This window comes from Leucopleurus acutus, assembly GCF_964270905.1.
Source record: "Leucopleurus acutus genome assembly, chromosome: 5".
In the NCBI taxonomy this organism is placed as follows: domain Eukaryota; kingdom Metazoa; phylum Chordata; class Mammalia; order Artiodactyla; family Delphinidae; genus Leucopleurus; species Leucopleurus acutus.
This window is the reverse complement of record NC_139147.1, coordinates 135,108,050-135,121,630: the sequence shown is the minus strand read 5'-3', so window position 1 is coordinate 135,121,630 and position 13,581 is coordinate 135,108,050. Positions and strand designations below refer to the sequence as shown.

The 13,581-nt window shown below is 45.3% G+C and overlaps 1 protein-coding gene across 1 annotated transcript in view; it reads right to left on the bottom strand.

The window, feature by feature from the left end:
• The window catches only part of PLCL2 (phospholipase C like 2), a 194,274-nt gene extending 181,732 nt beyond the window's left edge, over nt 1–12,542 (bottom strand). The window contains exon 1 of the mRNA XM_082840367.1: nt 11,985–12,542. Coding sequence (XP_082696493.1) covers nt 11,985–12,314 — 330 coding nt within the window. The 5' untranslated portion in view covers nt 12,315–12,542. The remainder of the gene's footprint in view (nt 1–11,984) is intronic.
• Nucleotides 12,543–13,581: the final 1,039 nt, after the last annotated feature.

Here is a 13,581-nt window from a genome sequence, read left to right as displayed (position 1 = left end):
GGTGCTCCACAAAGGAGAGGTTCTCAAAGTTTTGTGTGAGCAGCACACTTTCGAATAGTAAATCTTTCGAGCGCACCGGAAGGGATGAAAACGCTCAAAATCACACCAAACCGATCGTCAAAACTCCCAGCGATCACAACAGAGTGAGATGATGCCAGTGACCAACACTCCCTTCACCACTGTGTCAGCCCGCCGCCCCCCCTCCTTCCAGGCCCGGCTCCTGATGTGTTCTCGGCACAGCTCAGGAAGGATCCCGTCCTCCTGCTGTTCCAGCCAGCGTCTCCCCTACCCCCCAACTCCACACCATCACACAGCTTGGGCCTCCACCAGGCCTCGCTGCGACATGAGCACCCCACTGCAGCAAAAAGGTGTTTTACATGTTGATCGACAGACAGCAGCAAACTATGAAAGGCAGTGTCCTAAACAGTGCAGAGTGAAGCAGCCTGTAAGTATTTAATTTTGATTTATTTTCTCAATTGTGTAAATCAACTTATTTATTGAAGTATGATATACCTCTGGAAGTCAGGAGTGTGTACAGTTCAACGATTTTCACAAAGTGGAACCACCCTCAAATCCAGCAACCAAAAATCAGTGACACCCAGAAGCCCCTGGGTCTCCCCTCCCAGTCAGGAGCCTTAAATGGGACCACTATTAGGACTCCTATCACCAAAAATCAGTTTGTCTGTTTTGGAACTTTATATAAATGGAATCATACAATATGCATTCTTTTTGTGTCTGGTTTCTTTCCCTCAACATTATCTTGAGAGGCTAGAGCGGTACATGTAGCAGTCATCTGCTCTTTTTGTTGTTCCTGTCTGTCTGTCTGTCTGTCTTTTTTCTTCATAGTATTCCATTGTGTGATATGCTTATTTTAAAAGATGAGCATTTGGGTTGTTTCCAGTTTGGGGCTCTTACGGTTAATGCTGCTACAAACATTCTTGTACATATCTTTTGATACACAAATGGCCTAATTATCTGTTGGGTATACACCTAGGAAGAAAGACAGTATGAAAGAAAGAATAGGCAAATAGACCAATCTAACAAAACAGACTTCAGAACAAACCCACACATATAAAGTCACTTGATATATGACAAAGGGCCGATGCAGTGCAATAGGGAAAAATGATATTTTCAAATAAATGGTGCTGGATTAATTAACTGGATATTTACATGGAAAGAAAAATCTTGACCCCTACCTCACACCACACACACAAATAAGTTCCAGACAGACTGCAGAGCTAAATTTGAAAAATAAACGTTCTAGAAGTTAAATAAATGAATATCTTCATGGTCTCAAGCTAAGTTAAAATATCGTACACAGGACAACCATAAAGGAAAATGCTGATAAACTGGATTTCACTAAAACTGATAAGACTTATTATTCATTAAGAGGTGCCCCTTAAGACAATGAAAAGACAAGTCACATACTAGGAGAAGAAATTTTCAATATACGTATCACACAAAAGACATATCCAGAAAATGTAAAGAAGTCCCACAAATTAATTTTTTTTAATATAAACACCCCAATTTTTTTATATGGGCGAAAGATAGGAATAGGCATTTTACAAAGGAGAATATACTAATGGCCAAGAAAACATGAAAAGGCGCTCAACATCATTCATCATCAGGGAAATGCAACCTAAAAGCCACAGTGCATTACATAACCATCACAGATACAATTTAAAACCAACAAAAACCACTGACAATGCCAAGTATTGGGAAGCATTTAGAGCAACGAGAACTCACATAACCTGGTGGGTGTGTCAATTAGTTTTGTCAGTTAGGAAAAGCACATGATAATATTTACTGAAGCTGAATATACACATATCCTATGACATAGCAGTTCAACTTCTGATACTATTTTAATGTATAGGAAAAACATTTATGGGAATATACATAAACCAGAGAAAGCCTTGAAAGAATATATAGATCGCTTTCAACAAACCACCAAAAATTCCAAAGACAAACACATCCGTTAAACCCACATTACATCAGGAATTCTATCAGTTCTGATATGAAAACCTCTGAATGATTCTATTGGTATTTAATATAATCTATTAGCATGGATTAATAGCAACAAAAATCTAAGCAACTTGCTGTATTTCCTCCAAGAATAACCATTAAACCATTTTAACTATTTGAAAATTTACATCTACTTATGCTCACAGGATATCAGAGCTTAGAAGGAAGATGAAACATAAAAAGTAGCAGGAAACCATGTAGAGAGAGTCATAGAGCTTGTGATTCTAATGGTAGCTGCAAACGAGGTCGCTCATCCCTCTGTGGCCACGCTAATTGGTCAAGAGCAACAGAAGCCTCGTCGGCAATGTTCATCAAAACAGGCTCCCCCTGCCCGGGCATTTTCAATTTAGAGAGCAGACACCTGCTACCCATCAGTCTCTCACAAGACAGGACTCGTGCCAGCCACCACTATGTTATTTGGTTTGTTCTTAATCTTTACTATTTATAAACAGAGTCTTCAGAGTACATGCGTGCACAAGTGTAGCATGTGTACCCATGCAGCTATCTATAGCCAAAAAAACAAATTCTCAAAAATAGCTGTTTGGAAGACCACATCTTGTGCTATGAATACTCACACACTGCAGTATTACATAACAATTTTTTTTCCAATTCTGCTAGGCTAATATGCAAATAAATGAACTCAACCATAGCTAGGAGCTAGATGTGCTGATCAGTATGGCCTTGCCTCTCTATGACTACAAAAGAATTTTGCATGATCTCTTTCCGTTCTAAAACTCCCATGAATCTATATGATTAATCACTTTTAAATCCAGCTGCCCGGGTTCTGGGGTGGTAATATCTGCTATTTCCAAATCCGTATATTTAGCATACTCCAAGAAGATACCTCAACACTGAACTCATAGTAATGTGCTGAAGGCATAAACATATTCTATAATTTTATAATTTATATAAATTATGTTTATATAATTTACATAAATATCTTTATATAATATTTTATATATAATGATTTATATAATTATTAAATATAAATAATTTATATTATTTGACAATTCCAAAACAACAGTAGGGATAAATACTATCAGAAAGAACTCACCTGAAAACAAATTGTTACTACTACCTGCTTTACCCTCCAGGACCCTAAAAAGTGTAAATCAAATTTTGTTAAAAAGAAACAAAAATGGGAAATGATTCCCTCCTGAAAAGCTTTGAAATCCATCAAAGGAGAGCGGAGAGGACAAAACCCTGGTTTTGTCCGGGGTAAATCCGGACTATGCTGGGCAAACCAAGACACATGGGTGCTTGGTGCAATAAAACTTATGTCCAGTGCCCTCCGATTATTGAAGTGGGGCTATTAAGATATGAGCTCAGTTGCACTGACGCATCAGATTGAGAGAGGCACCAGAACAAAAATCATTCATGAAGCATCTTCAGAAGAAGTCTGAGAAACTTATCTGGGTACATTCTTTGTGTCTCAAAAGATAAGACTTTCAAAACGGGGATGGCAGTGTTAGTGATCTCCAATTCAAATGAAGCTAAATGAGTTTGCTCATCTCAGGATCAACTCTAAATAAGAGAAACTAAACATACCAGGGGCTGCTGATTGAGTGTTTACTACAGGCCACACGCTGTTCTGAATATGCCACACACATCATCTCATTTAACCTCCACGACAATGTTATGAGGGAGATATCCTTATGTCTGTTTTAGAGATGGGTTAACTAGACACACAGACTTAAATATCTTGCCCAAGGTCAAGAGGAAGGAAGAGAGGGAGGCAGAATCTGATCCAAGCACCGAACTTCACACCCTCTAGTTTTCCCACCAGTATGCTTCCCCCTGAATAATCCAGACATGCAACGTGTGTCCTGAGGACAGACCAAGACCCCACCGTGCAGGCACACCTCAGACATACTGCCTCGATGAAGCGAATATCGCAACAAAGAGAATCACACGAATTTTTTGGCTCCCAGGGCATATAAAAGCTGTGTTTATACCACACTGTAGTCTACTAAGTGGGCAAAAGCATTGTGTCTAAAAATGCAATGTACATACCTTCATTTTAAAATACTTTATTGGTTGAAGAAGAAAAAGCTCACCATCCTCTGAGCCTTCAGTGAGTTGTAATCTTCTTGCTGGTGGAGGATCTCGCCTCGATGTTGATGGCTGCCGACCGATCAGGGTGGTGGCTGCTGAGGGCGGGGGTGACTGGCAGTTTCTTAAAATAAGCCAGCGATGAAGTCGGCCCCATCAACTGACGCTTCCTTTCAAGAACGATTCCTCTGTAGCACGCAGTGCTGTTTGACAGCATCTTACCCACAGTAGAACTTCTTTCAAAATTGGAGTCACTCTTCTCAAACCCTGCCACTGCTTTATCAACTGAGATTATGTAATATTCTGAATCCTTTGTCATTTCAACAAGCTTCGCGGCATCTTCACCAGGAGTAGTTTCCATCTCAAGAAACCACTTTCTCTGCTCATCCATAAGCAGCAACTCCTCATCCATTCACGTTTTATCACGGGATTGCAGCGATTCAGCCACATCTGCAGGTACCGCGTCTAATTCTCATTCTCTTGCTGTTGCCACCACATCTGCAATTACTTCCTCCACTGAAGTCTTGAACCCCTCAAAGACATCCATGAGGGTTGGAATCAACTTCTTCCAAACTCCTGTTAACGTTGATATTTTGACCTCTTCCCATGAATCATGAATGTTCTTTGTGGCATCTAGAATGGTGAATCCTTGCCAGGTTTTCAATTGAGTTTGCCCAGACCCATCAGCGGGATCACTCTCTATGGCATCTATATAGCCTTACGAAATATATTTCTTAAATAATAAGGCTTGAAAGTCAAAATTATACCTTGGTCCATGGGCTGCAGAATGGATGTTGTGTTGGCAGGCATGAAAACAACATGTATCTCGTTGTGCATCTCCCTCAGAGTCCTTGGGTGACCAGGTGCATTGTCACTGAACAGTCATATTTCGAAAGGAGTCTTCTTTTTCTGAGCAATAGGTCTCAACAGTGGGCTTAAAATATTCAGTATTCACTTGCAACCATGTTGCAAGCAGATGTGCCGTAATCCAAGCTTTGTCGTTCCATTTACAGAGCACAGGCAGAGTAGATTCAGCATGACTCTTAAGGGTCCTAGGATTTTCGGAATGGTAAATGAGCATTGACTTCAACTTCAAGTCACCAGCTGCATTAGCCTCTAACAAGAGTTAGCCTGTCGTTTGAAGCTTTGAAGCCAGGCACTGACTTCTCCTCTCTGGCTATGAAAGACCTAGATGGTAGTTTCTTCCAGTGGAAGGCTGTTTCATCCACATTGAAAATCTGTTGTTTAGTGTGGCTCCCTTCATTAATGATCTTAGCTGCATCTTCTGGATAACTTGCTGCAGCTTCGTCATCAGCACTCACTGCTTCACCTTGCACTCTGATGTCACAGAGATGGCTTCTTGCCTTAAACCTCACGAACCAACCTCTGCTAAGCTTCGAACTTTTCTTCTGCAGCTTCCTCACCTCTCTCAGCCTTCACAGAACTGAAGAGAGTTAAGGCCTTGCTCTGGACTAGGCTTTGGTTTAAGGGAATGTGGTGGCTGGTCTGATCGTCTCTCCGGACCACTCAGACTTTCTCCATATCAGCAATAAGGCTGTTTCGCTTTCTTACCATTGGTGCGTTCACTGGGGCAGCACTTTTAATTTCCTTCAAGAACTTTTCCTTTGCATCCAGAACTTGGCTAACCGTTTGGCACAAGAGGCCTGGCTCTCAGCCTATCTGGGCTTTCGACATGCCTTCCTCACTAAGCTTAATCATTTCTAGCTTTTGACTTAAAATGAGAAAAAAAAATAAAATGAGAGATGTGTGACTCTTCCTTTCACTTGAACACTTAGAGGCCCTTGCAGGGCTATTAACTGGCCAAATTTCAACATTGTTGTGTCTCAGGCAACAGGGAGGTGACAGCAGTCAGAACATACACAAAATGTATCAATTAAGTTCACCGTCTGACATGGGCACGGTTCATGGTGCCCCTAAATGATTACAAGAGTAACATTAAAGATCCCTGATCACAGATCACCATCACAAACATAATAACAAGGAAATATTTTGAAATACTGCGAGAATTACCAAAATGTGACACAGAGACACTAAGTGAGCAAATGCGGTTGGAAAAATGGCGCCAACAGACTTGCTCGACGCGGGGTTGCCAGAGACCTTCAACTTGTAAAAAGCGCACTATCTGTGAAGCGCAGTAAAGCGAACCTCAATAAAAGGTGGTCTGCCTGTACAGCCCAGCTGAGATGACTACCTAGAACAAGCTTTATCTAATCCCCCGCCACGTGACCAAGCACTCGCAGCCAGCAGGGCCTCCCACCTGCCCTCCTCTGCCCTTCGGAGACAGGTAGGTGCCAGGCGTCCTGCCAGCAGACTGGCTCACTCACACAATTGTTGCTAAAGCTCAATGTAAGTCATTATATGCTCTGAGCCCCCTAAAGCTATGGGATTATTCTGCCATAAGGAACATAGGTCCCACTGAAACCCCCCTGGGGGTTTCGACTTGTCTGAGTCACTACTAACACCCATGCTGGGTACGACCCTCTCGATTCACCATTATCAACAGCAGAGAAAAGCTGGCCAGGCAGCTTGCACAGTTTCAGATCCTGTGGCCCACTGGTAAAAATATATGAATATCCCCTGTACTACAGAATCCATTAATTTGAAATAAAACGTAAGTAGCTGAAGTAATCTGGAGGTCTGGTAGACAAGCAAGTTATGACAGACAAAATTTAGCATTAATAAGGAACAGAGCATCTATTTTTGAACACATGTATAAAATAGAGTCTGAAGGGAAAACGTGAATATTCACAATTCATTTATACCTGCATTTAGGCTGCAGATAGCACTGCCCTATTTCGTTGAATTCGGAGGCATGGGGAACTTAAGCATTAAAAAAAGAAAAGCAAAAAAGAACAGTCTCGTTTAGACCCCTTACAGAGCATACAGAACTATAAAAGGAACTGAACAGATTCTGGGAGAGAGCATTCTAAGAAACTAACTCAAGAGGCCAAGATAGGCAATTTAAAAAATAGTAATAAACAATTTCCTGTCAGTTGTCTATCTGGACCTGGTGAAAAGCACCACAAGTCAAGCATAACTGTTTGGAGGGGAGGCTGGAAGACAGGGAAGGGAAGAAGCGAAAGGGGTAAGTAATTTTTAGGGTCTGAAAATGAACACCCCCTAATGACTTCTGAAACTGAACTCTGAAGTGTGACGAAAGCTCTCTGAGTGGCTGAGACCCACGGCCCTGCGCCCGCCTTGCAGCAGTTATCAAGCCTGGACTCCCTCACATGCATCAGTACAAAGCCAAGTGGAGACTTGCTGATTGGCTACCAGAGTTTTCTGACCTAAATGACCAAAGCTGCCTGTTTAACCAGACAAATTCACTCTGTGATCCAGTTACTGTTGGTTGAATATTCATGATACGCCCACAGGTTTGTTGGGTGTACAGCTGTCTCCCCCGAGCCCCCATTCAGAAAAAAAAGTCTAAAGTCAAATGCAGATATTATTCTTAAGATAAAATTCAGAAAATGGTTATTGAGTGCTTGCTTTCTGTGCAGAACTGATAAATACAGCCCAGCGTTGGCCTGCAAAGAGTCTACTTTATTTACACCATAATGTACATTTTAATTATTTTGTTTAAATATGCATAATAGATGTGAAAAGCCTGCTAGTTCCCCATGATGCGGTGCTCAGCATCAAGACATAGGGAATCTACGTTGGTGGAAAGTTAGTAAAAGCATTTCCCCTACACACCGTGATACTATAATAAGGACAACAGTGATATTAAGAAAACTAAGGGCTGCCACCTTGGACAAGGTCAAACCTTTGGTCTCAGCGAAGCCAGAGTCTCTGGTCAGGCAGCCATAACAGGTGACTAGACAGCTGCCTGGCCATATTATCTGCCAACTTCTTCTGCCAGAAGAAATTGAGATTCTTCTTTTCCCTTCAGTATCCCCTACATTTAAAGGGGAAAACCAAATCTGGTGTTCCAAACCACCAATGCTTCCTTAAGTATACAAAAAAATTAACACTGCCAGTGTAATGTGGGGGTCAGTGGAGTGCCCAAGCGGGGTACAACAACCAGCTCCAGCACCCTGGACAAGCAGTTAACCCCTCTGAACTTGGGGTTTTCTTCAGCCTCCATGGTTGGTGCAAGACCAGGTCACAGAATCAAATTAAACACTTTTCATGTGTTTTGCACATAGTAAGTGCTTAATAAACAGTGGCTGCCGTCATTACTTTTAAATACCAAAATAGTATAATGGCTATACTTCCAACTTATTTTTTTAAAATACCCTGATCAATAGTTGTTATGGTCTGGGGATAGGGGGCAGGAGATAGGATAGGAGACTTGGAGAATTTTTTGAGATGATAGAATTGTTCTAGATCTTGGTTGTGGTAGTGGTTACATGACTTACATGTGTTTGTCAAATTCCATAGAACTAGACACCAACAGGAGTGAATTTTATTTTATGCAAATTAAATCACCTCTCTTAATGTACCATCCAAAATATTTAATTAGCTTTGACTAAAGTAAACCATCCAAACTAATAGACATTTTAACTTCATTTATTTCAAAACTTAAAAAGAAATCTAAGGCTTAAAGTGTTACTTCATATTTTTAGACCAAGCTCCTGAATTAAAGGATGGAGCTATTTGTAAAAAATGAATGCCATCTGAACAGCTAACCAAATTAACTGTTTCAAAATAAAGCGTGGACTGTATTGAATGGTGTGATGAAATGAAATATGGAAAGAGAAAATGAAAGTGATGTTTTCGTTTACTAGATTACTAAAGATGACAAACATAATGGCTTCTCCCCTAAAAATCTAGTAATAGGCCTTTGAGAATAAGCTAAAAAGTGTAACACTATTTTCAACAAGCTAAGGAAAAGTAGAAAAGTCTGGTGATGAGTTCCATGATTTATTTTTCTTCTCAAGGTACTTAGAAAGGTCTTACCAGGCTGCTCACCCTGAATTTCCATCGACACTCTTACCATAACCAAGGAGCTCTTTTAGTATGGATCTGTGCATCTGTTTTGGCAGAAAATGTAGTTTTACAATTTACAATTTCTTACTCAACACCACATTTACAAAACAGATGGAGTTCCAAAGAAATAATTTTAAATAAGGAATATCATTCCAGTCAGCCTACAGTGGATTTCTGCACGTCCTGCACCTCAGCAATAGTCCCCCTTCTTTGCCCACAGTTTATCCCATTTCTGCTGTTATTTCTCTCTCTGATTCGGGGATCCCCACCTAAGAGGAAGGTCAAGACTGTGATGAACTAGGAAACAGGCATAGCCGGACACTGCAACTAATGCAACCCCATGAACACCAGCCTCTGATCCTTAGTGAGCATGCACTCTCCGCGCCACGCCCTCAAGTCCCCCATCATCACCACGCTCACTAATCTACTCCCGCCTCTCCCCTTCCATCACCTGACTGCATTCATCCCTTTATTCAAAAGAAACCAAAGAAAGATGTCACCACTGCTTTTTCACATGGGCTCCTGCTAAGCTGTTTATTATATTTTAACAAAAGTGAAAAGTAATTCTGCGATTCGTGTGACAAAAATACCTGTGCCTTATTTGCTGCTTTATGAAAGTTGGTATTAAAGTTAAAGATCTCTTTATTCTATTACGTTATTAACTTGATGCTGTCATGTCTTTAGAAAATGCCACACTAAATTTCTAAAACCTTGATACCTCAAGACGCCAACTGAAAGGGAGTAAATACCAAGTAATTACCTATTTAAATATAGCATACTCCTTCCCTAAAATCCAGGCTTGATCAACTTTCAACACTATTTCCATAGTTTTAAAGGGTGATTAAGAAAATGCACATTGAAAATAGAGGCAAGAAAAAGGAGTCAAGTCATCTTAGGAGATACGAGACAATGAATAAGACATGAGACTGGTAAATCCCAATGAGCCATTTTAAAAATGAAAAGAACTTAGAGAAAATATGTACTTTCTTATCATTTGTCCATTCATTCAGGAAGCAACCTATTGAACCCCTACTACATTCCTCACAATGTATATCTAGGGATACAACTGCAAACAAGGGACCAACTGCCTCCATTAGAAAGAAGACAAAGATATCTGGGAAACTTTCAAAATTCCAGTGATTTCTGAATTATTAATCATTTCCCCATGTGCTTCTAGCATCTTCAATGAAGAAATGATATCTACCAACAAGTTCTCAATTCCACATGTCAGAAATGTTGGCAAACCATCCTTCTTCCTAACCTCCCATGAATGCAAAATTAAAACAGATGCTGTTGTAATTAAATAAGTTACACTGTGAACCACATGTAGACAACAATTAAATCTGAATTTTTTTTTTTAAAAAAAGTGCAAGAACAGGCCCTTCAAAAAAATTGAGGGAGAGGAGTTAAAATGTGGTCAGCTTGTATCTTCTCTGGAATTTTTACATCTGATTTCATTAACACTGCAGTGCAAAATCACCACAAATATCTAGTAACCAATAAAAACAGTTATGACACATAACTCTGTCAATGGGTATTGAGTACCACGCACGGTTGAAAGCAACTTCCATGGCAACATAAGCGACAGAGTAGAAGAAAACGTTAAGTCACTAAAAGCTAGGTAGGTATGCAGCAAAAACCTCTTTTGCTTTCCTTAGTTAAACTCTAAACGCCTGCTGCAGATAGTTAATACACTTGATCTTTAAGCCCTCCAACTGTGCCCTTGCTCAGCCATAAACCGGGCCAACAGATGACAAAGCGAAAAGCAGTTTCACAATTGCCTGTTACATACAGTAGCAAGGTTGTATATTTCACTAGGTAACTGCAGAGGCTGATAATACCATCAGACACTACATGCTACTCAGAAGGTTTCTGCAGGTCCAGTTAAATTTCAAATACCACCAGTGCCAATTCTCTTCACTGTGGCCCGTTCTGCTCTCCCCCTACCGCTGATGATCTGCCACAGGAAGGTGGGGACAGCCGTGTCAGGGTGCTTTGATGCTCACCGTCCTGGTGACCTCTCAGCCTTCAGACAGCAACATTTTCTATTTGTTCCAAACTTGAGCAGAAAGAGCTAGCCCTTCCTAAGGCTCTGCTCTTCTTAGCTCATCAATTTTTTTTTCACTTCATGTCAGGAGAAATATGTTTGCACTGCAGACCAAAATGTAATATTAGAATGAAACCATCACAAACTCAGGAGTTCCTTACATTACTCCTGGAGTTTAAAATGCACAAAACAATCGCTGACTTCCTTTTGCTAAATAACCCCAGGCAAAAGATAGCAAAACCAAGCAAACTACCCAAAAGAACTTCCACAGAGCTGGAGGCCTGCCTACTGCAGCAAGGAAAAGATTAAACCGTGCAGGACTGTAATCTCTCAGCGCCTCTGACCCTAAGAAAGCCGAAATGGGCATTTATGTTCAGAAACCTGCTCCATTTCTCCGTGAGATTGAGTGACCTGGGATTTTTTGCACCCTCTGAGTCCAGCCGTTTGCAAGAGGCAACTATAGAGCGATGAGAAGAAACCTATTAAATAATCTCTGTTCACTGCCTGGGATTTTTAAGAACATGCTTTCACATGATAACTGTTTTTAACATACAATGGAAACCTTGCAGGGAGTCTGTTACCAGCCGAGGCTACCACAAGAGAGCGTGCCCTGCCAAGCAGGTACAGGCCATCATTCCAGGCCAATCCTGGGAGAGGTGACATCCCTAAGTTCCGCGGGGGATGTCTGAGCACAGCTCCCTGCACATTCAGGACCACCTCTCCATTCTTCCCAAATGCCATATGCACCCAGTCCCCGCTCAACCACTCCAAGCACCAGCGCACCCCTGGCTCCCGTTAGCAGGGGGCTGGCTCCTCGTACACCCCCCTCCTGCCACCACTACTCCCCTCTCGGGGAAAGAGCCCCCGCGGACGGCGGGGGGCGGGCGACGGGTGCCCCTCGCCCACCTACCTTGATGATGCTGCTCCGGCGGGGCAGGCCGCCCGGCTTGCTCTCCCGGGGGAGGGGGCAGGCGGCCGGGCCGGGGGTCGGGGCGAGCGCGGCGCCGCGGGGGCCCCTGGAGGGGCTGGCCTGAGCTTCGTCCGCGGACACGCCGAGGCTGCAGTCTCCGTTGGAAACCCCGGCGCTGTCATAGCGCGCCCGCCCGTGGCCGAGGCGCCCTCCGCCGCCGCCGCCGCCTTCCCCGGCCCCGGCTCTCAGGGCGCCCTTGGCCGCGAGGACCGGGCCCGGGGAGGTGGGCAGGGCCCCGCCGGCGGCGCCCCCCCGGCCGCACTCCGCCATGGGCGCCCCGCGACCCGCCAGCACAAAGCCGCGTCCCCGCGTCCCCGCGTCCCCGCCGCCTCGGGCCGCGCGGCCCCTCCTCCTCTCCTCCTCCCGCCGCCGCCTCGGCCGCTTCTTCCGCCTTTTTTTTTTTTTTTTTTTTTTTTTTTTTAAATTTAGATGTGCTGTTGGTTTCGAGCTCGCCTCGCTCACGGTTAGAGTCGCGGCAGCAGGATTCTCGGAAGATTCCTGCAGGGGGAGAAGAGAGACACAGTCAGCGCGGCGGCGGGGCCCGGGGCCCGGCACCCGGGAGGGAAACACGCCCGGCACACGCGCCGCCGCGGGCGCCACAGATACCGCGCGGCCGGGGGCGCCGGAACGGGGCGCCCTCCCCGGGGGAACGCCCCGGGGAGCCCACCGCGGGGCTCAGGGCACCCACCGCGCGGGCACCGGGCGTCCCGCTCGGGCTTGGGGAAGCGGCGGGCGCCCAGACGCTCCCCGGCCACGCGGAGGCGCCTTCCGAGGCTCTCGCGGCCCCGGGCGGGCGGGTGGCGACGCCGGGGTCTCCCCGGATCCCAACTCCCCAGGGGCTGTCGCGCGCCGGGCCCGCCACGTACCCCCGGGTCCCCGCCGAAGCCGGCGGCGCCGGGTAAGCGCACGGAGGGCAGGGAGGCCGGGATCGCCCACCCCGCCGCCGCCGTCTCCTCCCGGGCTCGGCGCTGCCCCCTACAGGCCGCGGGGACCCTCCCCTGCCGCCGCGGGCCACCCGGCTCCCGCTCGTGGTCGCCGCCGTCGCGGCTGCTCCCGCTGGGCCGGCTCATCGGGCCAAAGGAACCTCGCTGCCCAGCGGACGGCGACGGGCGGCGGCCGCGGGTCCCGGGAGGCTCACCGCCTCCCTAGAGATTTGTCAACTTCCAGGCACCCGCCGGCACCCCGAGGAGCAAAGACAGCGCAGGCCGCGGGCCGCACGATGGTCCCGGGCTCTGGGCTCCGCCGCTGCGCCCCATCCTACCCCGCCCCGCGCGCGGGACTCGTTCCGCTCCCGCCCAGCTCCGGAGCGGCCCTCCGGACGTTCCCCTCCGGGCTCCGCTCGTGGGTCAGACCCACTTCACATACAGAAGCTAATTCCGTTCCTTTCGGATCCTGAACTGTGAATCTGTGAATTGATTCAACTAGTTGCAAGGATGCTGGGGCGGGGGGAGGGGAGCGGCGAGAGGTGAGAAGCAGAGGACCTCGTTAGAGCCTGTTCTGAGCCCTCTGAGTCGTCCTCCAGGGATTTATCCCCGTC